We start from the raw sequence: 27,694 nt of genomic DNA, 5'->3' as shown, positions 1-27,694 counted from the left end.
TATTGATTGCCTGCAGACTGTGTATTTTTGAGCAAACTGGAAAGAATCTGCAAATATACCTCACACCTTTAATGCATTATCTGAGCTGAGATGTCACCTTTCATTATAAAATCTTGTTATCTCGAGAAAGTGACTTGAAAGAAGTTATGGGATTTACATATTAATAAACCAAAACCTACAGTCGAAAAGATGAGAGACTTAACAATCCAGGTTTGTTCAATACATTACTGTATGACACTGTAACCTTTTGCACTAAGTTCTGTGTCTTATTATCCACGACCACCTGATGAAGGAGCAGTGTTCCAAAAGCTAGTGCTTCCAAATAAACCTTTTGGTGTTGTCATTTTAACTTTATCCATAATATTGCACAACTTTCATGCAGTATATTAGACTAAGTCTTGAAAAGTGATGACTGTAACAGTCTGTGCTGTCATAAAGGGAATGTCAGACAGATGTGATTGGAATTCTAAGAGAAAATAGCATGGAAAGAAACTAGTACAAGGGAGTGTTCTTAACTGTAAATATTTTAGAGTACAGGAGTTGGGAGGTCATGTTGCAGCTGTACAGGCCACTGTTGGAATATTGCGTGCAATTCTGGTCTTCCTATCAGAAGGATGTTGTGAAACTTGAAAGGGTTCAGAAAAAAATTACAAGGATGTTGCTAGGGTTGGAGGATTTGAGCTATAGGGAGAGGCTGAACAGGCTGGGGCTGTTTTCCCTGGAGTGTCAGAGGCTGAGGGGTGACCTTATAGAGGTTTACAAAATTATGAGGGGCATGGATAGGGTAAATAGGCAAAGTCTTTTCCCTAGGGTCAGGGAGTCCAGAACTAGAGGGCATAGGTTTCAGTGAAAGATATAAAAGAGACCTATGGGGCAACTTTTTCACGCAGAGAGTGGTACATGTATGGAATGAGCTGCCAGAGGAAGTGGTGGAGGCTGGTTCAATTACAACATTTAAGAGACATTTGGATGGGTATATGAATAGGAAGGGTTTGGAGGGATATGGGCCAGGTGCTGGCAGGCGGGACTAGATTGGGTTGGGATATCTGGTCGGCATGGACGGGTTGGACTGAAGGGTCTGTTTCCGTGCTGTACATCTCTGTGACTCTTAAGTGTTATTTAGTTAGCAGTCTTTAAGAGTGAGTAAGTTACTCCAACCCAACAGTGCAATAATGTATGGTTGCAAGTGAAAAACCCATACTAGAAAGTTTTCAACAAATTTCAACAAATTTTAATCAGGCAGATTGGGCGGCACGGTGGCACAGTGGTTAGCACTGCTGCCTCACAGCGCCAGGACCCGGGTTCAATTCCCGCCTCAGGCGACTGACTGTGTGGAGTTTGCACATTCTCCCCGTGTCTGCGTGGGTTTCCTCCTGGTGCTCCGGTTTCCTCCCACAGTCCAAAGATGTGCAGGTTAGATGAATTGGCCATGCTAAATTGCCCGTAGTGTTAGGTGAAAGGGTAAACATAGGGGAATGGGTCTGGGTGGGTGCTCTTCGGCGGGTCGGTGTGGGCTTGTTGGGCCGAAGGGGCCTGTTTCCACACTGTAAGTAATCTAATCTAATCTAAAGTGGTTAAAGATATTCACTTAATTTCACACTGCACCAGATGTTACGGTGAAATCAGACTGACAGCAGGTCAGTATGCAATGGTGAACAGTGTGGGCAGCTACATAGGTTCTGCCATCTGATCTAGGTTTGCCTATCAGTAATCAGAAGAGAAAAAGACAGAAACTCTAAATCCCAAAATAATAGCTACAGTTGAATTATACAGACTTAAAAACAAAGAGAAAAGTCTAGAAAGGAGATGTATGGCCTGGACAGCAATTAATGGTGGCATCTAGGACTAACTGTTGCAGGTACTGAAGAGGTTAGCATGGGCATGGAAATGATCCTGCCAAAAATACCCACTATGATTGGTGCAAAAATATGTGGCATTTTCAGGCTGTAAATCGTTGTTTAAAAAAGAACAGACAGAATATTTAAGAATAGGTTTTGAAAGTATTTTAAGAAAGAAATAGACTTTGCACAAGATATTGAGCTACCTTAGCAGAGGTTAAAGAAATATGTGGAAATTATTGGAGGGCAGAGATTTTGGGCACCCTTTAAGTTAAATATTGGAGCAGCAGTTTCAAATCTTTTAGACTGTTATGGACCAGACCAGATCGCCTCAAAGTATTTTCAGAAGGTGGCCTAGATCCTAACTTTTTCTTATTTTAAAGGAAGTTGTGAAGTGTGTGTTCCAGATGTGATGTGACTGCTCAAAGTACTTCACATAAAGCAAAACACAATCTATTTAAACACCGTAGATAAATAACAAACAAAGGAAAGAGGAACTAAAAATAACTGGATAATAGATAGAGTACCTCTGACTAATTAACTATCCCTATATAGTTACATTCTGTCAACACCACCTTGGGAGAAAGGCAAATTCAGACACAGATTCTTACATGCGGTTCTCCAATCCAGGAGAGGGAAGAAAAACGTCAAGAAATTCCAGAGAAAATCGCAGCCAGGAATCATTCCCTGAAGCCTGTAACTCTTCTGAGACCCCAAACAGCTGCTGACTGCTACAGCTAAACAAAAACCTGGTCTGTAAGAGGTGGTCATTCCCGTTCAAGCTGCTTCCATTGTTGCAGTGTATTTTTTAAAAAAAAAACCTAAAGGCCTCCTAAGTTGTTTCCTTGAGCCGTTTTCAGTAGCTGGTTCGTCACCTCCGTCTTTACAACCTCTCTTAAAAAAAAGAGCCCAGGACAAAATAACCTTTTTAAAGTGATGGCGTCACAAGACATTGGACCATGGTTAAACGTGAGAGTGCTTCGATCACCCTGAAAGCATCTGAACTGATCTGGAGGAATAGAGCTGAAGGGTTCTGGTCGAACTAACATTTTCCTTAAATAACACAGTATTTACTGAAGTGCTGTACATAATCCAAGATCAGAATAAACCTTTGGACTCAGAAGAACTCAAGTAAGCTGTCAAGAATTCTAAACTTTATATAAAGATTTGATATGCAAGGAAAATGATACTTGGTCCAAACATGAACTTAAGTAGAAAGGCATGTATGGAATGGGATCCAGTTTACAAAGGAGAAGAAATGAAGGAGGTCAATCAGGAGACTTACGAGCTGAACTTCTGTAGTTACTTACAGGATTTGAAAGCTAAAGAAACAGCATATTGCATAACATTAAGTCCAGAAGGGAAACCAATATGCTTACATATTCCAGGAAATCTGCACACCCTTTATTTCTAAAGGGAAGACTTAGTGATCAAACAAGGAGTCCTTTCACCTGTAAAAGAGCTGACAGCTTGATATTCGGGATGGAGTGACAATGGCTCCAAAGGCAGACAGAAATCCATTCAATAGTATCAGTGGGTTAGAATTTCGCAAAATTAGGGAAGACCTCCATGTTCTCTAAACTGAGATTTAATGGCAAATTCGAGCAGTATTGCTAGGAGAGGAATCCATGTTTCTCTCAACTTTTACAGCACCATTTAGAAGATTCTGTTTTAACAGATTGCCCTTTGGAATTATTTCAGCACCAGAGACTTTTCAAAGGAAAATGTGCAATCTTTTAGAGGACTTAGACAAAATTTCTTGCCACGACCTGAGTGAGAGCTGTGCTGAGAAGAATACACAAGGCAGGATTTCCACACAACATTAAGTGAGAGTTTACCCAAACAACAATCAAAGTTTTTGGTGACATTGTAAATGCGTCAGGAATTGAGTGATCCATTGACTACCAGAGTTCAGATCCAGCTCCAAGGAAGATCACAGAGTTACGATGATCCTCGGTGGATCCAGTGGCAAAATGTCTAAGAAAATAAGTTGAACCCAATGGAATCTAGTTGTTACTCAAAGACTGAATGGTGTTGGGAAGAAGCACGTCAGAAAATCATGTGAAAATAAATAACAAGAGATTAATATTATCAGAAATATTTGCACATGTGAATTATATACCACAAAACCACACCCTCTCACGGACACTCATAACCCCACATTTTACTTTGCTCAAAAACTGCATCAATCCATGTAAGATTCTGTAAATCCATTTCTTAGATTAGAATCAGTTTGACTATTGTGGCACAGACATCCTCAGAGGGAGTTAACAACTTCAATACCTTATCTGGGCTGACATGACACCAGTTGTTAAAGTTCACTTGAGAATGTAACTTGTAAAAAAAGGTTTTGCAATTTACATATGAAAGAACTGAAACCAACATGTTCATTCTAAAAGATGAGAGACTTAACAATCCAGGTCTTTTTCAATATATAATTTGAGTTACATCACACTGTAAACTTTTGCTATAAATTCTGTGTCTTATAATCTTATTCTCCACAATCACCTGATGAAGGAACAGCGCTCTGAAAGCTAGTGCTTCCAAATAAACCTGTTGGACTATGACTTGGCACTGTGTGATCTTTAACTTTGTACACCCCAATTTAACATCGGCACCTCCAAATCATAGCTTTTTTTTTGAGCAGACACATCTAGCTGCTGATTAGTCAAGCCCAGACTTCCAAGGCATATGCAGCCGAGCAGTTTGACAGGACCACCTCCTAGTCACCAGGGAATGCTCTTACTGTCTCATGCTATAGCTCCATCATGATCCAATTTTTTCCCATTTCATTGGCCAATTCCTGCTCATGGTACAGCAGAAATTGGAAAATTAATAAACAGAACATATGAACTAGGATGAGGAGTAGGCCATCTGGCCCTTTGAGCCTACTCCGCCATTCACTAATGTCATGGCTGACCTTTTTGTGAGCTCATATCTACTTAGCCACCCTCTCACCATAACCCTTAATTCCTTTACTGTTCAAAAAATTATCTATCTTAGCTTTAAAAACATTCAATGAGGAAGCCCCAACTACTTCACTGGGCGGGGAATTCCAGAGACTCACAACCCTCTGGGTGAAGAAGTTCCTTCTCAATTTGGTCCTAAGTCTGCCCCCCTGCTAATTTTAAAGCTATGCCATCTTGTCCGAGTTTGGAAATGAGAAGCAACCCCTATCTCCCACCATAGTTTTAACTAGTGTCAATACTGCATATGGGGACATTGCTGATGTCTTGCTGAGTACTAATGTAACATTAAAACTTGGGCTAGTGACTGACACTGAGGTCTGTTGTTTTTGCAGAATTCTTCCAGCCTGCAACATATAAGGTGAATGAAGATGGTTCTTTTGATGTGGTAGATGTACAGAATGCAGAGAAGGTAAATACCCTATTACAAGGGCTAAAAAGGAAATTCGATGAAAATTTGTGCATCTTTCAGTTCAATTTCCATTATTGTAGAAACTTAGTTTCCCATCCTCCCACTCCCATGCTGTCTGGTTTGCGACGCAGACTTATCCTAACAGCGTGGGATCAATATCTATGTGTACTGAGGTCACCATGAAGAACCCTCCTTCTCAGTCTCTCCCTTTGCCTTAGGTGTGGTGATCCTCTGGTTAAATCACTATTAGCTGCTTATTTCTAATGAGAGGGCAGCCCTATTGTCCTGTGGGTCTATTGCGACTTTCTATTTTTTTGTTTGTAAGAACCTGGCTTTTGAGTTGTTGTCAGTTCCTTTTGTAAATGATAACCTGGAATTGCCAAAAACAGCACACTGTGAGTCTCCCCTCTCATCTGTCTTGCTGAGAGATGCTTTAATCTATGCTTAGCGTCTTTTCTGAACCACAATACAGAAGTTCGCTGAACTAAGCCTCAAACTTCTCATTGAATGCCATTGGACAAAACTTGCCATCTCACTCAGTGATTCCATGAGTGCCTGTTGTATGAAATATAACATGCATGCCTCATTGTGGTTCAGATTAAGGCAAAATTCATTGAGGTGGCTGAAAGATCTTTAATTGGGTAAAATGATGAAGCCCATGTTTGTAGTCAGATTGATACTTTAAAGTGAAATCTTAAATTATGATATTAAAACACTCAGGTTAATTTAACAAATACATGTAACAGCCCTGACCTCTACCGGAGTAGCATTTCTAAGCATGGTTGAGAGCTGGGGGGTTCAAGAGATCCATCATTGCTTTGAACATTAAAAATGGCTTGCTTAGTGTAATAGTTTATTTGGTGATGTTCAATGCTGTTGTTAATCTAAGAAATGTAAGGAGTAAGATTTATGAACTGGATATTCACATGGTTCTATAGATTTATATCTGTGTATATATAATTAACACTTTATAGATAATCAATGCATTCTGTAATAAGGATTGAAACAGTCCTTTCTGGGCAAATCAATTTCTTTTCAATCTTTATTTATTTGTCACTCTGCAAGGTATTACCTGTCATACTTATTTTGATCAGCAGAGGAGCCTAAACTTGGTGGAATGGTAAGGTCACAGGTAGAAGATAAACTATAAGGTAACACATATTACATCCCAAAGCACAGGATAGATAGTCAGCCCATATTTCAAAATTTATTTCTTATCGACTGTAGGTAGTACTGGTCCAAATGAAACATTTCGTTCATTATGTTTGTGTCCTATCCTAACCTGGTCTGAAATAAGAACCCAACTGCCTCAAAACTGTTCTACTTGCTGTTTTAACAGAGTTAGGCTGAGGGGGGCAGATGAACAATGCATTACTGGAAAGTGAATTGGCCAAATAAATATTACAATGAAGCTTTTCGCCTTCATTTTAAAAGCCATTCTATTTTTTGCTTTTGTTTGCTGCTTTCTCAATATGGGTCAAAGGAGGTAAGAAAGGCTTAGTCTATGAGATAAGTGTTGGGTTCAGCTCTCCTTGTGGGTTTAAAAGTACAAGAATGTTTTTCCCAGTCCCAAAGAGCTCTCCAACATTAGTGGCAATTAATAAACTCTCCACGCCCCGAATCCCAACATTTCTACCCCTCTATTCGGCCATCCCCAGCCATCATTTGCACACTCCAAATACCTTCTGCACCAAGACATTCCTCATGTTGCTTTTTGGGCATTAAAGCCGTACATCTGGACAAAACTGTAATAATCATTGTAAAAGCAGCCATGACATATCAGCAACAACAATATGTCTCCTTATTGTTAGTTGAAAAACTAAGCTATCCCAGGGATACTACATGCCCAAAGGGCCAAGCTTCCATTCAACCTCTAACCTCTGAGACTTCCTGTTCCTTTAGTCAGGAGGGGTAAAAATCCAAAATGATTATCGCCTCGACTGGGCATTCCTTTCATAGACATTGAAAGACCAAAGAAACATTCATAGAAACTCGGAGCAGGAGTAGGCCTTTCCACCTTGTGAGTCTCCTTCACTGTTCACGATGATGATGGCAAATCGCACCTCAACACCACTTTCTCTCCACCTGAGATGGAATAGAAATGTGCCAGGAAATAGCGCATGCCAGCATAAATGTTTGGAAACTGATTTTTTTGGTTCAGATTGTCTAACTCTTATAGGGCCTGAATATTTTTGGTGCCGGAGCCAGTCCAGTTCATGGATTCTTCAGTTGGGTATTGTGATGGAGGGAGGTACAGGTGAAACGTGAGGAAGTTAGGAGTGAGAAAGAAAGTCTGGGGGAATTTTACATCCAAATGTCAGGAGAGTTTAAATGTGAGTGATTTGAACATGTTTCTGCAGACAGCAAGTTTGAATGAGGTGAGAAACATTTGGAATTGACTTTTCTAAAAAAAAGAAGTTTGTGTGGCCATTTTCCTGTTCTGAGGTGACCTTGCTTACTATCTCAGCAGCTCCACGTATTCTTTATGTGGTGATGGTAGCATGAGAAGTCCTACATCCTCTTCATTATCACCAACTACCATTTGTGAGATTCATAGAATAAACTCCCTACAGTGTGGAAACAGGCCATTTGGCTCATCATGTCCACACTGACCCTCCGAAGAGCATCCCACCCAGACCCACTCCCCTACACTATCCCTGCGAACCCTGCATTTTTCCTGAACACTGTGGGCAATTTAGCATGGCCAATGCACCTAACCTGCACATCTTTGGACTGTGGGAGGAAACCGGAGCACCCAGAGGAAACCCACACAGACACAGGGAGAATGTGCAAACTTCACACACACGGTAACCCGAGGGTGGAATTGAGCCTGGGTCCCTGACGCTGAGCCACTGTGCCATGTTAAACACGACTTAACATTTCATAACATGACAAGTTACAATCAGTGTAATTTTGTCTTATTTAAAACTTGCTCAGCATTTGGATCCTTTGTAAGCGGACTTTTGTACCCAAATGGTTGTCTTGGCCTCTTGATTCTTTCTTTCTTGTAATGTGGTCGAATTGTAAAAATTACAATGCGATGTGTGCCAGTGAGGCCTGCTCCAGTAATGTGGATAAAGTAGAGCCATTGTACTGCATTGTTTCAAAACTCAGTCTACTGCACCAAAATTGGATCAATGTCAGTTGTGAAGTGCTCTGTTTCTCTTTACCTACCCTCCATGTACTGCAGCTGTTCAAGAATATAGTTCGCCATTCCTGTCTCAATTAGGAATGGGCAATAACTGCTGGTCTCGCCAGCAATACTCACATACTGTGGACATATTTTTTAAAAAAAACAAATTCCTGTCCATTTCCTTGGCAAAATCTTAGCTAGAATCCTTTAGGTCCTCTTATTACAAATTCTTGGCCAGAATACACTGCCATAGAGTTGGTTTCAGAAACCATCAGGAGATAACTTGCGTAAAATTACCACTCTCAACTTTCTGGTTCAAGCTAGCAAAGGTTTTATTTGAGAATATGTAAGAGAGAAGCCCATCTTGGTTACTTCTTAGAATCGAGATTTACGAATGTGCAATTTAAGCAGGATTCTCATATCTTAACCTGTAACCTTGGGTCTGCTAGTTCCCATGGTAACTCAGCTGCCTAGCTTGGATTCACACTTCCTGATCTCTCGCTCTCTTTCTAGTAACAACTAATAATATGCTTACACAGGCTATTAGTGTTAAAATATAAAAGAAATTGGGCATAACTACAACATTGATTTCTTGACTACCTTGCATTTTAAATTTATCCTTATTAACTCTATTTCATGCTGATAATGGTGTTTGGAATCAGACAGCTCCAAGAGAAAAGCCAAGAATAGAATATGGATCTCTTTTAACACAGTCACCTCTGCACAGTGACAGGGGTAGACCATTCAGCCTCTTGAACCTGCTTCACCGTTCAATAACATCATGGCCGATCTGTGGCCTAACTCTATATGCCTGCGTTGAGCCATGTTCCTTGATACCCTTATTTAATGAAATTTGTCTATCTCAGATTTAACTTTAACAATTGAATTAGCATCAACTGCCATTTGAGGAAGAGAGTTTGAAACCTCCTCTGCCCTTTCATGATCCTGGCATTGAAATCAGACATGGTATGACTGGGAAGCTGTTCAATCTGAGAGAACCAAGGTCTCCAAAAGCATTCTTCAGAGGTTGTTTGCTGAGAACTGTGCAAAAGCTGCCAGTTCAGAGTCCAATATGCAATGTAGCATGGATTTATTCTCTAATAAATGCGATAATGTTAGCCTTGTATTCATAAGACCATTGGATATAGGAGCAGAATCGGGCCATTTGGCCCATCAACTCTGCTCTGCCATTTGATCATAATCAATTTATTTATAGAGTCATAGAGATGTACAGCACAGAAACAGACCCTTCGGTCCAACCTGTCCACGCCGACCAGATATCCCAACCCAATCTAGTCCCTCTAGCCAGCACCTGGCCCATATCCCTCCAAACCCTTCCTAATCATACACCCATCTCGCTGCCTTTTAAATGTTGTAATTGTACTAGCCTCCACCACTTCCTCTGGCAGCTCATTCCATACACACACCACTCTCTGCATGAAAAAGGTGTCCCTTAGAATTCTTTTAAATTTTACTCCTCTCACCCTAAACCTATGCCGTCTAATTCTAGACTCCTCCACCCCAGGGAAGAGACTTTGACCATTTATCCTATCCATGCTCCTCATGATTTTATAAACCCCGATTAGGTCACCCCTCAGCAAAAACAGCCCCAGCCTGTTCAGCCTCTCCCTGTAGCTCAAATCCTCTAACCCTGGCAATATCCTTGTAAGTCTTTTCTGAACCCTTTCAAGTTTCACAACATCCTTCTGATAAGAAGGAGACCAGAATTGCACACAATATTCCAACAGTGGCCTAACCAATGTCCTGTACAGCCGCAACATGATCTTCCAACTCCTGTACTCAATGCTCTGACCAATAAAGGAAAACATACCAAACGCCTTCCTCACTATCCTATCTACCTGCGACTCCACTTTCAAGGAGCTATGAACCTGTACTCCAAGTTCTCTTTGTTCAGCAACACTCCCTAGGACCTTACCATTAAGTGTATAAGTCCTACTAAGACTTGCTTTTCCAAAATGCAGCACCTTGCATTTATCTGAATTAAACTCCACCTGCCACTCCTCAGTCCATTGACTCATCTGGTCCAAATCCTGTTGTAATCTGAGGTAACCTTCTTCGCTGTCCATTACACTTACAATTTTGGTGTCATCTGCAAACTTACTAACTGTACCTCTTATGCTCACATCCAAATCATTTATATAAATGATGAAAAGTAGTGGACCCATCACCAATCCTTGTGGCACTCCACTGGACATAAGCCTCTAGTCTGAAAAATAACTCTCCACTACCACCCTCTGTCTTCTACCTTTGAGTCAGGTCTGTATCCAAATGGCTAGTTCTCCCTGTATTCCATGAGATCTAACCTTGCTAATCAGTCTCCCATGGGGAACCTTGTCGAACACCTTACTGAAATCTATATAGATCACATCTACTGCTCTGTCCTCATCAATCCTCTTTGTTGCTTCTTCAAAAAACTCAGTCAAGTTTGTGAGACATGATTTCCCATACTCAAAGCCATGTTGACTATCCCTAATCAGTCCTTGCCTTTCCATATATATGTACATCCTGTCCCTCAGGATTCCCTCCCAACAACTTGCCCACCAGCGATGTCAGGCTCACGGCTCACTTTATAGTTCTCTGGCTTGTCCTTACCACCCTTCTTAAATAGTGGTACCACGTTAGCCAACCTCCAGTCTTCTAGCACCTCGCACCTTACCTGTGACTATCGGTGATACAAATACCTCAGCAAGGGGCCCAGCAATCACTTCCCTAACTTTCTACAGAGTTCTACGGTACACCTTTTCAGGTTCTGCGTTTCAAGACATCTAGCACTCCCTCCTCTGTAATATATACCTGTTTCAAGGTGTCACCATCTATTTCCCTCCATTCTATCTCTTCCATATCCTTCTCCACAGTAAACACTGATGCAAAATACTTGTTTTGTATTTCCCCATCTCCTGCCGCTCCACACAAAGGCTGCCTTGCTGATCGTGAAGGGAGCCTATTCACTCCCTTGTTATCCTTTTGTACTTAATATATTTGTAAAAACCCTTTGGATTCTCCTAAACTCTATTTGCCAAAGCTATCTCATGTCTCCTTTTTACCCTCCTGATTCCCCTCTTAAGTATACTCCTACTGCCTTTATACTCTTCTAAGGATTCACTCGATCTATCCTGTCTATACCTGACATATGCTTCCTTCTTTTTCTTAACCAAACCCTCAATTTCTTTAGTCATCCAGCATTTCCTATACCTACCAGCCTTCCCTTTCACCCTGACAGGAATATACTTCCTCTAGATTCTTGTTATCTCATTTCTGAAGGCTTCCCATTTCCTGCCGTCCCTTTACCTGCGAACATCTGCCTCCAATCAGCTTTCGAAAGTTCGTGCGAACTTCAACTTTTAGATCTAGTCTATCCTTTTCCATCACTATTTTAAATCTAATAGAATTATAGTCACTGGCCCCAAAGTGCTCCCCCACTGACACCTCGGTCACCTGCCCTGCCTTATTTCCCAAGAGTAGGTCAAGTTTTGCACCTTCTCTAGTAGGTACAACCATATATTGAATCAGAAAATTTTCTTGCACACTCTTAACAAACTCCTCTCCATCTAAACCCTTAACACTATGGCAGTTCAAGTCTACATTTGGAAAGTTAAAATCCCCTACCATAACTACCCTATTATTCTTCTAGATAGCTGAGATCTCCTTACAAATCAGTTTCTCAATTTCCCTTTATTAGGGGGTCTATAATACAATCCCAATAAGATGATCATCCCTTTCTTATTTCTCATTTCAACCCAAGTAACTTCCCTGGATGTATTTCCAGGAATATCCTCCGTCCGCACAGCTGTAATACTGTCCCTTATCAAAAACACCACTTCCCCTCCTCGCTTGCCTCCCTTTCTATCCTTTCTGAAGCATTTGTATCCTGGAACATTAAGCTGCCAGTTCCTGTCCATCCCTGAGCCATGTTTCTGTAATTACTATGATATCCCAGTCCCATGTTCCTAACCAAGCCCTGAGTTCATCTGCCTTCCCTGTTAGGATTCTTGCATTGAAATAAATGCAGTTTAATTTATTAGTCCTACCTCGTCCCTGCCTGCCCTGACTGTTTGGTTCACTTCTGTTCTCAACTGTACCCGTCTTAGATTGATCTCTTCCCTCACTATCTCCTTGGGTTCCCCCCCCTCCACCTTACTAGTTTAAATCATCTTGAGCAGCTCTCGCAAATCTCCCTGCCAATATATTAGTCCCCTTCCAATTCAGGTACAATCCGTCCTTCTTGTACAGGTCACATCTACCCCAGAAGAGATTCCAATGACCCAAAACTGTGAATCCTTCTTCCATACACCAGCTCCTCAACCACGCATTCATCTGCTCTATCCTCCTATTCCTGCCTCACTAGCTCGCAGCACCGGGAGTAATCTAGATATTACCACTCTCGAAGATTTCCTCTTTAAATTCCTGCACAACTCTCTGTAATCTCCCTTCAGAATCTTATCCTTTTCTTATGTCATTGGTTCCAATGTGGACAATGACCTCCTGCTGGCCCCTCTCCCCCTTGAGAACATTCTGCACTCTCTGAAACATCCTTGATCCTGGCATCAGGGAGGCAACACGCCATTCTGATTTTTCACTGTCAGCCGCAGAAACATCTGTCTGTGCCTTGGACTACAGAGTCCCCTAACACAAATGACCTCTTGGAACCAGAGATTCCCCTCGTTGCATTAGAGCCAGTCTCAATACCAGAAACTTGGCTGTCCTTGCTGCATTCCCCTGAGAATCCATCACCCCCTATATTTTCCAAAACAGCATACTTATTTAAAATGGGGATAGCACCATCAGCCTACCTCTCTTTTCCTGGAGTTAACCCATCTATGTGACTGCATCTGCAACTTTTCTCCCTTCATATAACTGTCATCCATCACATCCCCTTGTTCATTGCCTCTAACTGTCACTCTAATCAATCCATTCGATCTGATAGGATTCGTAACCAATGGCACTTATTGCAGATATAATCCTCAGTAACCCACAAACTCTACCTAAACTCCCACATCTGACAAGAAGAGCATATCACTCTACTAAAAGCCATTTTTGCTTCTTTCAATCTACAGACTCAGAAAATAGCATTGTTTTATTCTTCTATAAAACACTGCTCCAGGCTAACTTAATACTTTTGGCTTATATTTTTAAGTTTAATCAAGAGACATATCTTAATAAAACATACTATTTCTTCATCCCATTCTTCTGCCTTCTTCCCATAGCCCTTGATCCTCTTACCAATAAAGACTTTGGTCTTAAATGCACTCAGTGACTTAGCCCTCTGTGTCAATGAGTTCTACAGGTTAACCACCCTCTGGCTGAAGAAATCCCTCCATCTCAGTCCCATGACTCTGAGGCTGTGCTGTCAGAACCTACCCTCTGCTAAGACTGGAAACATCTCTAATATATCCAGGTCTCTCAGTACTTTGTAAGTTTCAATCAGATCCCCCTCATCCTTCTAAACTCCACTGAGTGTAGACCCAGAGTCCTCAACTACTTCTGTTATGACAAGCTCTTCATCTTCAGGATCATTCTTGTAAACCTCTTCTGGACTCCCTCCAATGCCAGCACATTCTTTCTCCAGTACTGCTCACAATATTCCAAATGCAGTCTGATCAGAGCCTTATCCTGCTTCAGCAATACAGCTTTGCTTTTGTATTCTTGCCCTCTTGAAATGATCGCTAATATTACATTTGTCTTCCTCACTACCAAGTGAACCTGCATCTTAACGTGAAAAGAAAATAGACTACATCTCTATTCTTTTGACCAAAGTGCATAACTTCACACTTTTCTGCATTGTATTTTATCTGCCACTTACTTGCCCACTCTCCAAGCCCTTCGCCAGCCTCCCCACTTCCTCAACATTACCTGCCCTTCCACCTATTTTGTCATCTGTAAACCTAGCAACTGTGCCCTCAGTTCTTTCATGCAGATCGTTAATGTATAACATGGATAGTTCTAACACGGACCTCTGTGAAACGCCACTAGTCACTGGCTGCCATCCTGAAAAAGACCCCTTTATTTCTACTCTCTGCCTTCTGTCAGTCAGCCAATCCTCTATTCATGCCAGTACCTTGCCCCTAACACTATGGGCACTAATCCTATTCGGCACCCTCCTGTACATTGCCTTGTCAAAGACCTACTGGAAAGTCAAATAATCACGTCCACTGGCTCTCCTCTTTAACTTGTTTGCTACTACCTCAAAGAATTATAACAGATTTGTCAGACATGATCTTTCCTTAATGAAACCATACCGACTCAGCCATGTTTTACCGTGCACTTCCAAATACTCTGCAAACTTATCCTTAATAATGGACTCCCAAATCTTACCAACAGCCAAGGTCATGCCAATCGACCTATAGTTTCCCATCTTCTGCCTCCCTCCCTTCTTAAACAGGGGTTTGCATTAGGATTTTCCAATCCACTGGAACTGTCCCTGACTCCAGTGACTCCTGACACCACTAATGCCAGAACAAGCTGAGCACAAAGCAAACTGAAGAAATGTACCAGCCTGCTCTGGAAAAGCTCTATCTCAAGCCCAGAGTTTCAGTCCATGACCAAAATCTGTCACAAAGTTCGTCTATTAAGAAAACAGAGAGCAATAGTCTTGTACACTCTGCTGTAAGTAAGACACTTGGAATGTGTACCAGTTTCATGCCAAGAAGCTGAAACACTTGCACTTTAGTTCCCTTCAAATTCTGCTGAAGGTCAGTTCGTAGAACCACCTGATACCAAGGGCTTGCCTGAGTAAGCGTGTCATACATCCACATCATGAGAAAGTCACAACAAATTTGAACTGGTCATGTGGTCAGAATGCCTGACTTTCACTTACCAAAGCAATCTTCAAAGAAAGCTAGAGTCTGAGTGTGCTTTAAAGGAAGTCCAACAAGGATAATCTGACAGTTTCACTGAAGAGTTTTGATATCAACTTTTTTGAGTCCTGGTCAAAGCTTACAGGGTCACTGCATCTGGTATGACCAAATAAAAAATGGTGCAGCCTCCTTTAAAAGCAAATACGCAGAGAAGGCAGAGAGAAAATGTGAGAGGAGGAGTTTCTGACCCAGGAACCCTTCCAAAACTTAAACACCCAGAACCCTTCAAAACACCCTAGCTGACACGTGTGGTTATCTTTATCTTGAAGAAGAAAAGACCATACCTCATCACAATGTCTAATTATCTCGTAAATGACTCCACAACTCTGTCCAGTCTCCATGTTCATTCCTTTCTTTTAAATCCCAATGGATCAAACCTTAGCCCGGTCATTCCGACACTAAATTTTAATAGACCATGGAACATTCCATTCATCGTTGAAGACTATAAGAAACAGGAGTCCGTGGGCGGCACGGTGGCACAGTGGTTAGCACTGCTGCCTCACAGCGCCTGTAGACCCGGGTTCAATTCCCGACTCAGGCGACTGACTGTGTGGAGTTTGCACGTTCTCCCTGTGTCTGCGTGGGTTTCCTCCGGGTGCTCCGGTTTCCTCCCACAGTCCAAAGATGTGCGGGTCAGGTGAATTGGCCATGCTAAATTGCCCGTAGTGCTAGGTAAGGGGTAATGTAAGGGTATGGGTGGGTTGCGCTTCGGCGGGTCGGTGTGGACTTGTTGGGCCGAAGGGCCTGTTTCCACACTGTAAGTAATCTAATCTAAAAAAAAGGAGCTCCTCGAACCTGCTTCACCATTCAGTAGGATCAGGCTGATCCTTCACTCCTCACATCTGCCATCCCACCCTTTCCACGTGACCCTTGATTCTCCTGCTGATCAAGAATCTATCTCGCCTTAAAATATATACAAGGACTCTGCCCTCACAGCTCTCTGTAGCAAGAGGTTTCTAAAGACACTCAACCCCCAGAGAAGAAATTCTCCTCATCTCAGTCTCAAATTAGCACCCTTTGATTGTGGGACTATGTCCTCTGATCCTAGACTGCCCGTGTGGGGAAACATCCTCTCAGCATTTACCCTGTCAAGCCCCTTAAGAATCCCGTATGTTTCAATGAGATCATCTCCCGGTAATCTATAGTGAGTACAATCCCAACTTGTTTAGCCTTTGCTCATAAGATAATTCTTCCATCCTGTGATTTTTTTTTAAAATCCATAAGCGCTCTTGCACACAACTGAACATGTTTTTTTTCCCTCATTACCAAATCACCTGTAGGAATTTTTCCATCTATTCACCACCACCAATAAATTACTGGTGTTTCCAGTTGAATAATTTACGTGCAAAGTCTGTTGAGGGCAATGCAGATCGTCAAAGGTTGAAGTGGAGGAGATTGAATCAAATGGAGTTGGAAGGGGGTGACTTGCTTTTGATATAATTATGTCATCTGGGGAAGGGGATTAAATTAAAATGGAGTTGGAGAGGAAAATTAAGCATAGCAACCACCCCCTACCCTGTAGTTCTCTCTTCTGTCTAAAGCCTTTGAGGATGTTAGTTGACATCCTGGTACTAATGTAGCTGTGGAAGAGAGGCAGGCAGACAGGAACTATGAACCCCTCCATGCCCTCCTGCTTGAACTTGTTGATGGCTACTTTGACCAGACCCAGGAGCAAGCCCATGAGGAGATCCTCTGACATCCACAAGGGGTGCAGTCGCCCACAACCAACAGACACTAGGTTGGTGGACTGCACAACTTCACAAAATAAACAGTCCATGAGCCACCTCAGTCTATACCTGCACTGGATTGGTGCGTTCAGCACCCTCCACCCCAGGCCACCAATAGAATGTAGGAGACTCCTGCATAGAAAGTTCTCCACTGGAGCCTTCACCATCCAGTGGTAAAATGAAACACCACAGTGTGTCCAGGTGGTAGATAAAGGAGAAGACTTGGATGGTGTGCGGCAGGAAATGAGCACCTCCTCATTCACACCCATTCATTCAGATCATAACAAGACAAACTCCTTTCTGTTTACTGCATGTTTAGAACTTCAATGGAACTACCACTTCCTGTTCACCTTTAATTTTTTTTTACTGTCAAGTTCTTGTTTAAGTGCTGTGCCTATAGTCAATTGTTGACTGATTCAATAGTCTATTGTGTGCAACATCAGAAACCTCTCCAAAGAATGATATTTCATTGTAAACCATTTCTTTGTGCTTTCCCCTCATTTTGGCCCCTCATTTTGTATCGTTCCTAGCTTGATGGCACCAACTCTTGCTGGTTTATTCCCCATAGAAAGCCTCACAAGGGTTCAGTCAGCATATCTGAACCCTTCCCTCACCTGATGTCCTTCTCCAGAGGAGATAACTGAATGACCACTGAGTGTGGGAACTCTGCTTCAGTTTTCACCCCTCCGTGGGTGCAAAGGCCTCGTGAGATCAGCACAATTAGGAATCAAACCTACGACCCTCTGACCTAGCAAGCCATTACGGAGCTGTATACAACAACTGGAATTTGCAGGAGTTTAAATCATATCGGTGTACCAACAGTCTCCAATGTGAATGCCTGATATTTGAGCTTAACTGTAATATCTTCTGAGGCCTGGGTTCCTCTCTAACAAATACTTTATGCTGATATTCCAATGCATTAATGAGAAACTGCTGCATTGTCCGAGTGCTGTACATCAATTGATATTTTAAACTGATGCCTTATTTACCTACTCTGGTGAGCATTAAAGGTCCCATTATATCAATGGAAATGGTCTGATATCCTCTCTCAATCAACACTAGCAGGGAAGAGATGACCTGATTCTGCATTTTAAGACTGATTTTGATTTGCATAATAAATACCATGTTTACTTGCATCATAATAAATCTGTCATTTGTTGTCTGGTGCAGTTGGAGAGACAATAAGGCAAATACAATTGTTCTTCAAGTGGTAGTCTGGCTTAATTTAATTGGCACCTACTCTGTTTTTATGTAACTAATGACTACTTCCCCTCTCCCCAAAACCAGGTGCCCTGGATTCCTCTTGACCCCTTGAATCCTGATCTCAGTCATTATCCTGAATATTCTCATGCAAGGCCTCTCCACTGCACAGTGAGAGCAGGTGAAATGCTGTACCTGCCTTCTCTATGGTTCCATCATGTCCAGCAGTCACATGGCTGCATAGCAGGTACAGTATCAATGGGACTTGTCACAGAGGGTAAAACATAGACATCAGGCATTGACCCATCGTGAGTTAATGAACACTACATAGGGTGCTGCATAGCAGAAATGTTCCAATTAGTGAAAGCAAACTAGATCCACTTGGGGGCAGAGACAGGTAAGAAAAAGAAAATGGCAGAGTCATGAAGTAAACACATGGTCTGTCTTTATGGCAGAACACTCAAAGCATGCTAGGAATAATGGGGAACCAAAGTCGAGTGAGAATGAGTACAAAAATAGTAGAGAACCTGATGGGACTCAGTGGCATATACATTGTGGCACTTGCATCCAAAGGTTTTAAAAGAGGTGTATGTATAAATAATAGATACATTGGTTTTAATTTTCAGCAATTCCTTAGATTCCCAAAGATTGGAAAGAGTTAGAGGGAAAACAGGGAACCTTAGGCCAGTTAGCCTGACATCAATAGTAGCTGAAATGCTGGAGTCAGTTGTTAGGGATATGATAACAGGGTACTTTCCATTTTTAATTTTCATTCATGGGATGTGGGCATTGTTGACTGGGCCAGCTTTCATTGCACATCCCTAGTTGCCCTTGAGAAAGAGGTGGTGAGCTGTCTCCTTGAAATCCTGCAAACTATTTGGGGGTCAATAGACCCACAATGATGTTCAGGAGAAAATCAGTACATGATTAAGCAAAAGGTTAATTTTGCTGCAACATTTTTGAGGGCAATTAGGGATGTACAATGAATAAATAAAGAAATTAATCTCCATATCTAAGGAAAGGTATACTTGCACTAGAAGAGGTCTAACAAAGGTTCACTCGACTGATCCCTGGGATATTGGCCTATGAGGAGATATTGTGTAAACGTCCTTATTACCTACTGTTTAGAAGAATATGATTGGGTGGGTGTGTGTGTGTGTGTGTGTATTATACATGTATCAAGGCTTGACAGAGTAGATGTTGAGGTGAATGGCTTGGCAATCTGGTACACAGTCTTTCATATTAAGGGACTGCTTCTCCAGGTGAGATTTCCTGTCTCACTTAGAGCCTCGGTAAGAATGGACTGAGACTGTACTTTCAGGAAGGCAGAACAGAAAATTAGAGTTTTTTTTAATAGACAGAATTGAGAGGAAATACAGCTTTTTGATCTGAAAGAAAATGCTCGCATCAGCACAGTATAGAATTTGATTTAATTTTTGTGTTGCAGTAAATTTCTGGTATGACATGGACTACGACATCAAGTACAATTACTTCCAGTTCTTAGACTCCCTAGTTAAAACGATGAATGCTGTGTGATTTATCCTGTCAGGAAGAGATAAATCTGGATCCAGATTTCCTGAACACCGCCATATAAATTCAGCAAAGACTCTGTAAACTGCATCAAAAATACTGTTCACGGACAAACTGGGCTTTTTACCACATACCTGATTAGTGTGGCCACTGTAAATAATACACATTAGTTTTGATGAGATAGTGCCATTTACCAAGAGGAAGTCATTGTCATACATGTGGAATTCACTTTTAATCACTTCGTAATTAATAACATGCTTGTAAATCAGAATCAATGTTTCTAGACTAGACAAAAATAGAAACTGCTGGAAAACCTCTGGTGGCATCTGTGGAGAGAAATCAGTGTTAACGCTGCACATCCTAGTCACCCTTCTTCAGAGCTTCTTTTAGACCACACCATGTATTTATATGTTTCCGAAGCTGGAATGAATAAATACAGTGGCATTGAATGAACTCAAATCTGCAGCTTCCCAAATGGAGATCTGTGGCGTGGCTTTGAAGATTGCGCATTTGGACATTTCAAGGCACTTTATGTCATTCTGGATTACTAACCAAGTTCATCAGGAGGTAGGCTAGTGAAGTGGTAATTTGGCATTTCTTCAATAGTTTCTTGAAGCATAATCCTTAATAGCAACTCACCAATCATCCTTCGACAGCACCTTCCAAGCCTGCCCATACCAGCTATATGATGTATAGGAACACCACTGTGTTCAGAGTTTTCCTTCAAGCCAAACGTCATCCTGCCTTAGAACTCGATCACTGTTCCTTCACTGTCACTGGGACAACATCTTGGAACTCCCTTCACAACAGTGTTGTGGGTGTAACTCCACCAGGTGCTCTGCAGTGATTCAAGAAAGTGGCTCACCACTGCCTTCTAGAGGGCAAATAAGTATGGACAACAAATGCCATTGCCATTCAAAACCCATAAAAAAAATACAAAATTATGGTTTTAATGAAACAGTTGGACTAGTTAACTGATAATTATTGGCGTCCTACCTGCATGACCATTCAGGCTACGTCTGCCTTCCATGTCGGTTGTTAGTGCACCTTTCAGCACAAGGTGCCAGTAACCAGCAGCTCAGGAACACAAGGTCCAAGCTGTGTAACTACTAGTGTTTGTAGTGGTTATGAGCACAGGCAAAAGGGTTTACTCTACTTCATTAATTGTAACAAACCGAGTATAAAGAATGGAGAACACTGATCCATCACTCCACTGTGAGGCTGATAAACACAATTTGATTCGGGTATTTTGGAATAAACTGGATGTTCCTGTATCCCAACATAAATCATGTCTTCATTGTCTAATAAAATGTGAATATGTTTTCTATTATTTATGGTATGTGTTCCACATTCCTTTGACCATTGTTAATAGCATTTTACACAGCCAGAAATCACCTTCCAAACTGCAGTTTGCTGCTTAGATGTCTGGTGTTTCTCAGCACTGCAGTGTAGGCAGCATTGATGGATTCTGGTTACTATGCTATATGGTGTCATTACTGGAATCCAGCCACTAAAACTGTTCCAACGGGAGAGGAAATTTCAGGAGGATTTTCAATCCTGAAACATCAAGCAATGATCAAGTTTCCAACTTGTAGGTAATATACATGTTTTGCTGCACATGAACTGACACTGAGCTGTTTGTCATGATAAGTCCTATTAGATCACTAAATGCTAAAGTCATTCTCTACCTTGACATCAGCTACTAACCCACTAAAACACCTTCAGAATCAGCTCCTCAATTTTACACTCCTCCTGATCTTTGGAGCGACTGTTTCAACAACTTTCATTTGTATATAACAAAGGAAGTCAGACTTTCTAAACTGTTATAAGAGCATTAACAGATACTCTTTGGCACTAAGCTGCATAAGATATTAGGGCGGGTATCTAAAAGCTTGATGGGAAAGATTGATTATAAAGAGTGCCTTAAAGAAGGAGACGAGGGTGGAATAATCAAAATCAGGGACAAAAGTAATGCACCCTGGCATTTTTTGAAATCGATGGGTGAATTGTTCAAGTTATGAAGGAAAAATGCAGAAGAAAGGATAAACTGACCCATAGAGAAGGAAAGAGACTAAAACATTGTCATGGTCAGATTGGTAGGGAACCTGAAAGGTACAAGATAAGGTGTGGACCCATGATCCTTTGCATAACATTTCCCCATCAACTCAACACAGCATCGATTATCTAATGACTTGCTTCCATAATGTGCTTTGAAAAGACCAAATCCTTCACTAAAAATATAGAGATGTAATTCAATGCATTGGACAGGGTAATCCAAAAATGTTTCAGATTGGTTTGCCTCATTGGGGAAAAAGAATTATGATAAATCTCTTCAACATCATTGGTACTAAAAATGATGAATTAGCACACTGCTATTGGTGTTCTGTAATAAGTATGACAGGGTTAATGCGTTAGGAGAAAGTAAGGACTGCAGATGCTGGAGATCAGAGCTGAAAAATGTGTTGCTGGAAAAGCGCAGCAGGTCAGGCAGCATCAAAGGAGCAGGAGAATCGACGTTTCGGGCATAAGCCCTTCTTAAGGTTAACGTGTGGCAGGTATAAACCCTGGAGACCAGACAGAGCAATATTGAGTCACTGAAGCCAATTGTATGATTGTTATGCCAGCCACTAACTGTTAAATGTTAACTGTCTAACTTAGGTCAGGAATTTTTGTCTCCTTTTCAAAGACAAAAATACTTGGCTAGTGCAATAGGATTCTGTGATTTGAGAAGTAGTTCCTTACCAATCTGATGGCAACAATGTTTTAGTCTCTTTCCTTCACTATTGTTCATTTTATCCCTTCTTCTGCACTTATTCATAACTTGAGCAACTCACCAACTTGATTCCAAATGACAAGGGTACATTACTTTTAATTATTCATGATTTTGATGACTCCACTCTCGTCTCCTTCTTTAAAGTAATCTTTATAATCAATATTTTCCACCAAGCTTTTAGCTACTTGCTCTAATATCTTCCTATGCAGCTTAGTGCCAAAGTGTAGCTTTTATTGCTCCTGTAATAGTTTAGGAAGTCTGACTTCCTTAGAAGTTATTTATAAATGAAAATGCTTGAAACAGTAGCTTCAATGATGAAGAGGAGTGTAAAATTGAAGGTCTTTTAGTGGGTTAGTAGCTGCCATCCAGGCAGAGAATGATGCAAGCATTTAGTCATCTTATAGGATTTACCATGATATCTCAACACGAACAGCTAAGTGTCAGTCCATGTGCAGCAAGGCAATATGTATTGACAGAAACAAACGTCTAAATGTGAAAAATCACGTTTTACCCTTGTACATCTTAACCCTGTCAGTAAAATTATTTTAAAAACCAACTTTATCTCTGCAGCCAATCTGGGTCAGACTCTGACCTCACACCTTTAATGCAATGTCTGAGCTAAGATGTGACTTTTTGTTATAAAACTTATCTCAAGAAGGTGATTTAAAAGAAGTTCTGGGATTTACATATTACTGAACCGAAACCAGCAACCCATTCTAAAAGATGAACAACTTAACAACAATCCAGGTTTGTTCAATATATCATTTCAGTTGCATGACACTAATCTTTTGCTCTAAATTCTGTGTCTAATGAACTTATTCTCCACAACTACCTGATGAAGGATCAGCACTCCGAAAGCTAGTGCTTCCAAATAAACCTGTTGGACTATAACCTAGTGTTGTGTGATTTTTAACTTTGTCCACCCCAGTCCGACACCGACTCCTCCACATCATGACCTTCTGGCAAGATGACATCAACAAACAAATGAAGAAACATCTTTGGAAGAATTCCTTGCCTCTGAGTCAAAGGTGAAAGTGTTAAATGTTGTTCAGGGGGATCCAAGATGGTGGTGATCTCGGAAGATCAAGTTGCAGAGCTCTGCACTGCACTGCAAGCAGGACAAACTTTTAACCCGCCCTGCCTGGATCACCGTGATATCCTGGGATTCTGGAAAGGTCATGGAGTCCCAGGAAACTGTTAAAAAAATCAACTTACCTTGGTTTTCACTGACAAGGGATGCCAAAGAAGGGAGGAGCATCCTCAGACTCAATTTCCTAACAGGCCCTGGTGAAGGGGCTCACAAGATGTTGGGTAAGTAGATAGAGGAGAAGTTGGCCCCGATTTCTGTCATGCTGCAGAAGGTGAGTTCCCCTATTCTGTGCCGTTGGCACTTTATATGTTGGTTTATTTTTGGTTTTTGATGTATATAATCTGAAATAGCTTTGTAGGTTTGTTATTTGTAGTGGTTTTAGTTTATGTAGTTTTCACACTCAATGGATCTTGCGAGACGAAGGCTTGGCAATTTGTAATTCGAGTTCCTCCTCGCTGGAATCTAAATGTTACTGCAGAACGTTACGGCTAATGACTTGATTAAATGGTGTATCTGGAACATCAAGGGGAGTCACTCACCAGTTAAAAGGAAGAAGGTACTTTTGAGTCTTAGAAAAGGTGGATATTGATTTGTTGCAGGAGACACACATGGATGATAGAGAGCATTTAAAACTACAGCAGAATGGCTTTGATTGGGTTTATTTTTCATCTTTTAATACCAGAAGTAGGGGAGTGGCTACATTGGTTAGCAGGAATCTCCCATTTAAGTTACTAGAGTGTATTAAAGACACACATGGGAGGTTTGTAATTCTCAAAATCCTGATAAACGGGGAAATATATGCTGTTTAAAATTTTTATTGCCCTCCAGCCCATTCCCTCAAATTTCTGGTAGATGCGTTCCCTAAATTGATCAGTCTCGAGTCCCAGCATATCATTATAGGGGGAGACTTTAGTAGTCTCATTGATTCCACAGTAGACAAATTGGTCAAAGAGCCCCCGATAGCCTCTGTACAAACTAAACAATCAGTGTATCTGTGTGGGGAGTTAGGGTTGGTGGATGTCTGGAGGCGTCTCCACCCTATAGGCAGGGCTTTTATGGTTTTTTCCAATCTACACAGATGTCACACCAGGATTGATTTTTTTCTGACCCCCGTGGCAATCCTGGACTTGGTGGCATCTTGTACGATTGGTAATACGGTGGAACTTTGATTATCCGAAGGTGATGGGTGGGCACTATTTCGTTCGGTTTATCAATTATTCGGTTAATTGATTAAATGCCTTTCCTCTGGTGCTCGGAGATTTTACAGTCTGCTCCCGTTGAGGAGACAGCAGCATCACAGCGCACAAGACCCCTGCCTGCAACACTACCCCCGCCCCACCCTCAACCCTGTACAACACCGCCTCCCAATGCTGTCCAACACCGCCCCAAATCCCATTCAACACCTCCCCCCAACCCTGTCCCACAACCCCCCCAATCCCGTCCCAAACCCATCCAACACTGTCTCCTGCCCCCAACCCCGTCCAACACCGTCGCCCTCCCCCCAACCCCGTCCGACATTGCCCCGCTGCCCCCAACCCTGTCCAACACCGCCCCCTGCCCCCAACCCCATCTGATACCGCCCCCACCGGCCCCCAACCCTGTCCGACACCGCCCTCTGCCCCCAACCCCATCTGATACCGCCCCCACCGGCCCCCAACCCTGTCCGACACCGCCCCTTCCCCCAACTCTGTCCGACACCGACCCTGCCCCCAAATCCGTCCGACACCGCCCCCCAACCCCGTCTGACACCGCCCCGTCCCCCGCCCCCAACCCAGTCCGATACTGCCCCTACCCCCAATCCCGTCCGACACTGTCCGCCCGTCCCCAACCCCAGCCGACACTGCCCCTCCTCCAACCCCGTCCAACACATTCCCCCTGCCCCCAACCCCGTCCGACACCACCCCTTCCCCAACCCTGTCCAACATCGACCCCCCCCAAACCCGTCCGACACCGCTCCCTCCTCCAACCCCGTCCAACACATTCCCCCCGCCCCCAACCCCGTCCGACACCGCCCCTCCCCCAACCCTGTCCAACACCGACCCCCCAAACCCGTCCGACACCGCTCCCTCCCCCAACCCCGTCCAACACCGGCCCCCCACAACCCCGCCCCACACCGGCCCCCCACAACCCCGTCCGACACCTCCCCCTCCCCCCAACCCTGTCCAACGCTGCCTCCACCCGGCCCCAACCCCGTCCAACGCTGCCCCCCTCCCGGCCCCAACCCCATCCAACACCATCACCCCACCCAACACCTCCCCCCGCCCCCCAACCCCGTCCGACACCTCCCCCTCCCCCAACCACGTCGAACACCGGCCCCCCCACCCCCGTTCCCCCCCGCAACCCCCTCCGACACCGCCCCCTCCCCAACCCCGTCCGACACCTCCCCCTCCCCCAACCCTGTCCAACACCGCGCCCCCAACCCCGTCCCCCTCCCCTTCCAACCCCGTCTGACACCGCCCCCTCCCCCAACCCCGTCCAACAGCGGCCCCCCACAACCCCGCCCCCGCCCCCCAACCCCGTCCAACATCGGCCCCCCCAACCCTGTCCAACCCTGCCCCTGCCCCCCAACCCCGTCCAACCCTGCCCCTGCCCCCCAACCCCGTCCAACACCGCCCCCCGCCTCCAACCCTGTCCAACACCGCCCCCCAACCCTGTCCAACACCGCCCCCCCGCCTCCAACCCTGTCCAACACCGCCCCCCAACCCTGTCCAACACCGCCCCCCCGCCTCCAACCCTGTCCAACACCGCCCCCCTGCCCAACACCGCCCCCCTGCCCCCCAACCCTGTCCAACACTGCCCCCCGCCCTCCAACCCTGTCCCCCGACCACGTCCAACACTGCCCCCCGGCCCCAATCCCGTCAACACCACCCTCTGTCCCCCAACCCCGTCCAACACCGTCACGCCGCTCCAACCCTGTCCAACACCGTCACCCCGCGCCAACCCAGTCCAACACCACCCTCCGTTCCCCCCCAAACCCATCCAAGACTGCCTCCCAACCCGATCCAACACTGCCCCCACCTACAAACCCCGTCCCTAAACCCCATCCAACACTGCCCCCTGCCCCCAAACCCGGTGCTACACTGCCCCTGCCACCAAACCCCATCCAACACCACCCCCCCGCCCCCAACCCCGTCCCCTCTCCAGGTCAGCCAGAATGTACACCAACAACAAGACTGTTGCTGCTGCTGCTGTCGTCTTTCTGGGATAAGTGTCCAAATAGCACACAGACACAGCCACACACACAACTTTATCCTGTAAACTTTTGAGAAACTTTCACCTCTGCCTTGTACAGGACATTGTTGGAGAGATTATCTGGGGAATGGGGTTTAGGGTACACCCCTCTGTAGAACTCCAGGTAAAGTGTGGGGAGAGAGAGAGGGCGGGAGGTCAGCCATTTGGAGACAGTGCCTGTTTAATCACTGTAAATGAAAGGCGCGATCACTGTTAGAAACATCACATCAAAGACATGTTTCCATCAGGACCTCGAGATCTCCTTCGGATGATCCGATTTTCGGATAATTGGTATTCGGATAATCGAAGTTCCTCTGTATTACCATCTCCAATCACACTCCAGTGTACCTGTTGGTTAAGATTAAGGACATTACAGTGGGTCCAAGGCACTGGCAAATGGATCACTTTATCCTTAAGGATAATAATTTTTTGGAGTACTTCTCTAGGGAATTTCGGGTGTTCCTAGATGTGAACTTAGGCTTGGTTAGTAGCCCGTCTGTCCTTTGGGAAACTGTCAAAGCCTATGCCGTGAGTTAGATATGTCCTACTCTGCCAGTAGGAAGTGGCAGAAGGGCAAGCAGCAACTTCTTCTCGGAGCACAGTTGAAGGCAGCCGAGAAGGCTTACTTTGACAGGTCCTTGTTGGTCAAGCTACAGAGGATTACAGCGCTGCGGACTGCATTGAATTCCATGCTCGTGCAGACAGCAAAGAAGGAGCCTACTTTCACAAAGGTTATATGAGCATGGTGACAGGTCAGGCAAGTGCCTAGCATATCTTACCAGGAAAAGGAGTGCACCTCAAGCCAGTACATCAATTAGGGAAGGGTCAAGGAACCTAACATGTGATTCTAAAAAGATTAATGTGGCATTCCAGAGATTTTACTCAAAGTTATATCAAGCTGAGGGTTGTGAGGAGGGGC

At 43.5% G+C, this 27,694-nt stretch overlaps 1 protein-coding gene across 2 annotated transcripts in view; it reads left to right on the top strand.

Moving 5' to 3' along the window:
• The window catches only part of jmjd7 (jumonji domain containing 7), a 28,822-nt gene extending 7,849 nt beyond the window's left edge, over positions 1–20,973 (top strand). The window contains exons 6-8 of one of the 2 annotated variants that reach the window (XM_060828320.1): positions 5,140–5,165; positions 18,239–18,398; positions 19,599–20,973. In XM_060828320.1, coding sequence (XP_060684303.1) covers positions 5,140–5,165; positions 18,239–18,398; positions 19,599–19,687 — 275 coding nt within the window. In that variant the 3' untranslated portion in view covers positions 19,688–20,973. Of the gene's footprint in view, positions 1–5,139; positions 5,217–18,238; positions 18,399–19,598 lie in introns of both variants that reach the window. The other variant, XM_060828319.1, reaches the window with a different exon arrangement.
• Positions 20,974–27,694: the final 6,721 nt, after the last annotated feature.

Source organism: Hemiscyllium ocellatum, chromosome 8 (assembly GCF_020745735.1).
Source record: "Hemiscyllium ocellatum isolate sHemOce1 chromosome 8, sHemOce1.pat.X.cur, whole genome shotgun sequence".
Taxonomy (NCBI): Eukaryota; Metazoa; Chordata; class Chondrichthyes; order Orectolobiformes; family Hemiscylliidae; genus Hemiscyllium; species Hemiscyllium ocellatum.
This window is presented reverse-complemented; position numbering and strand designations above follow the sequence as displayed.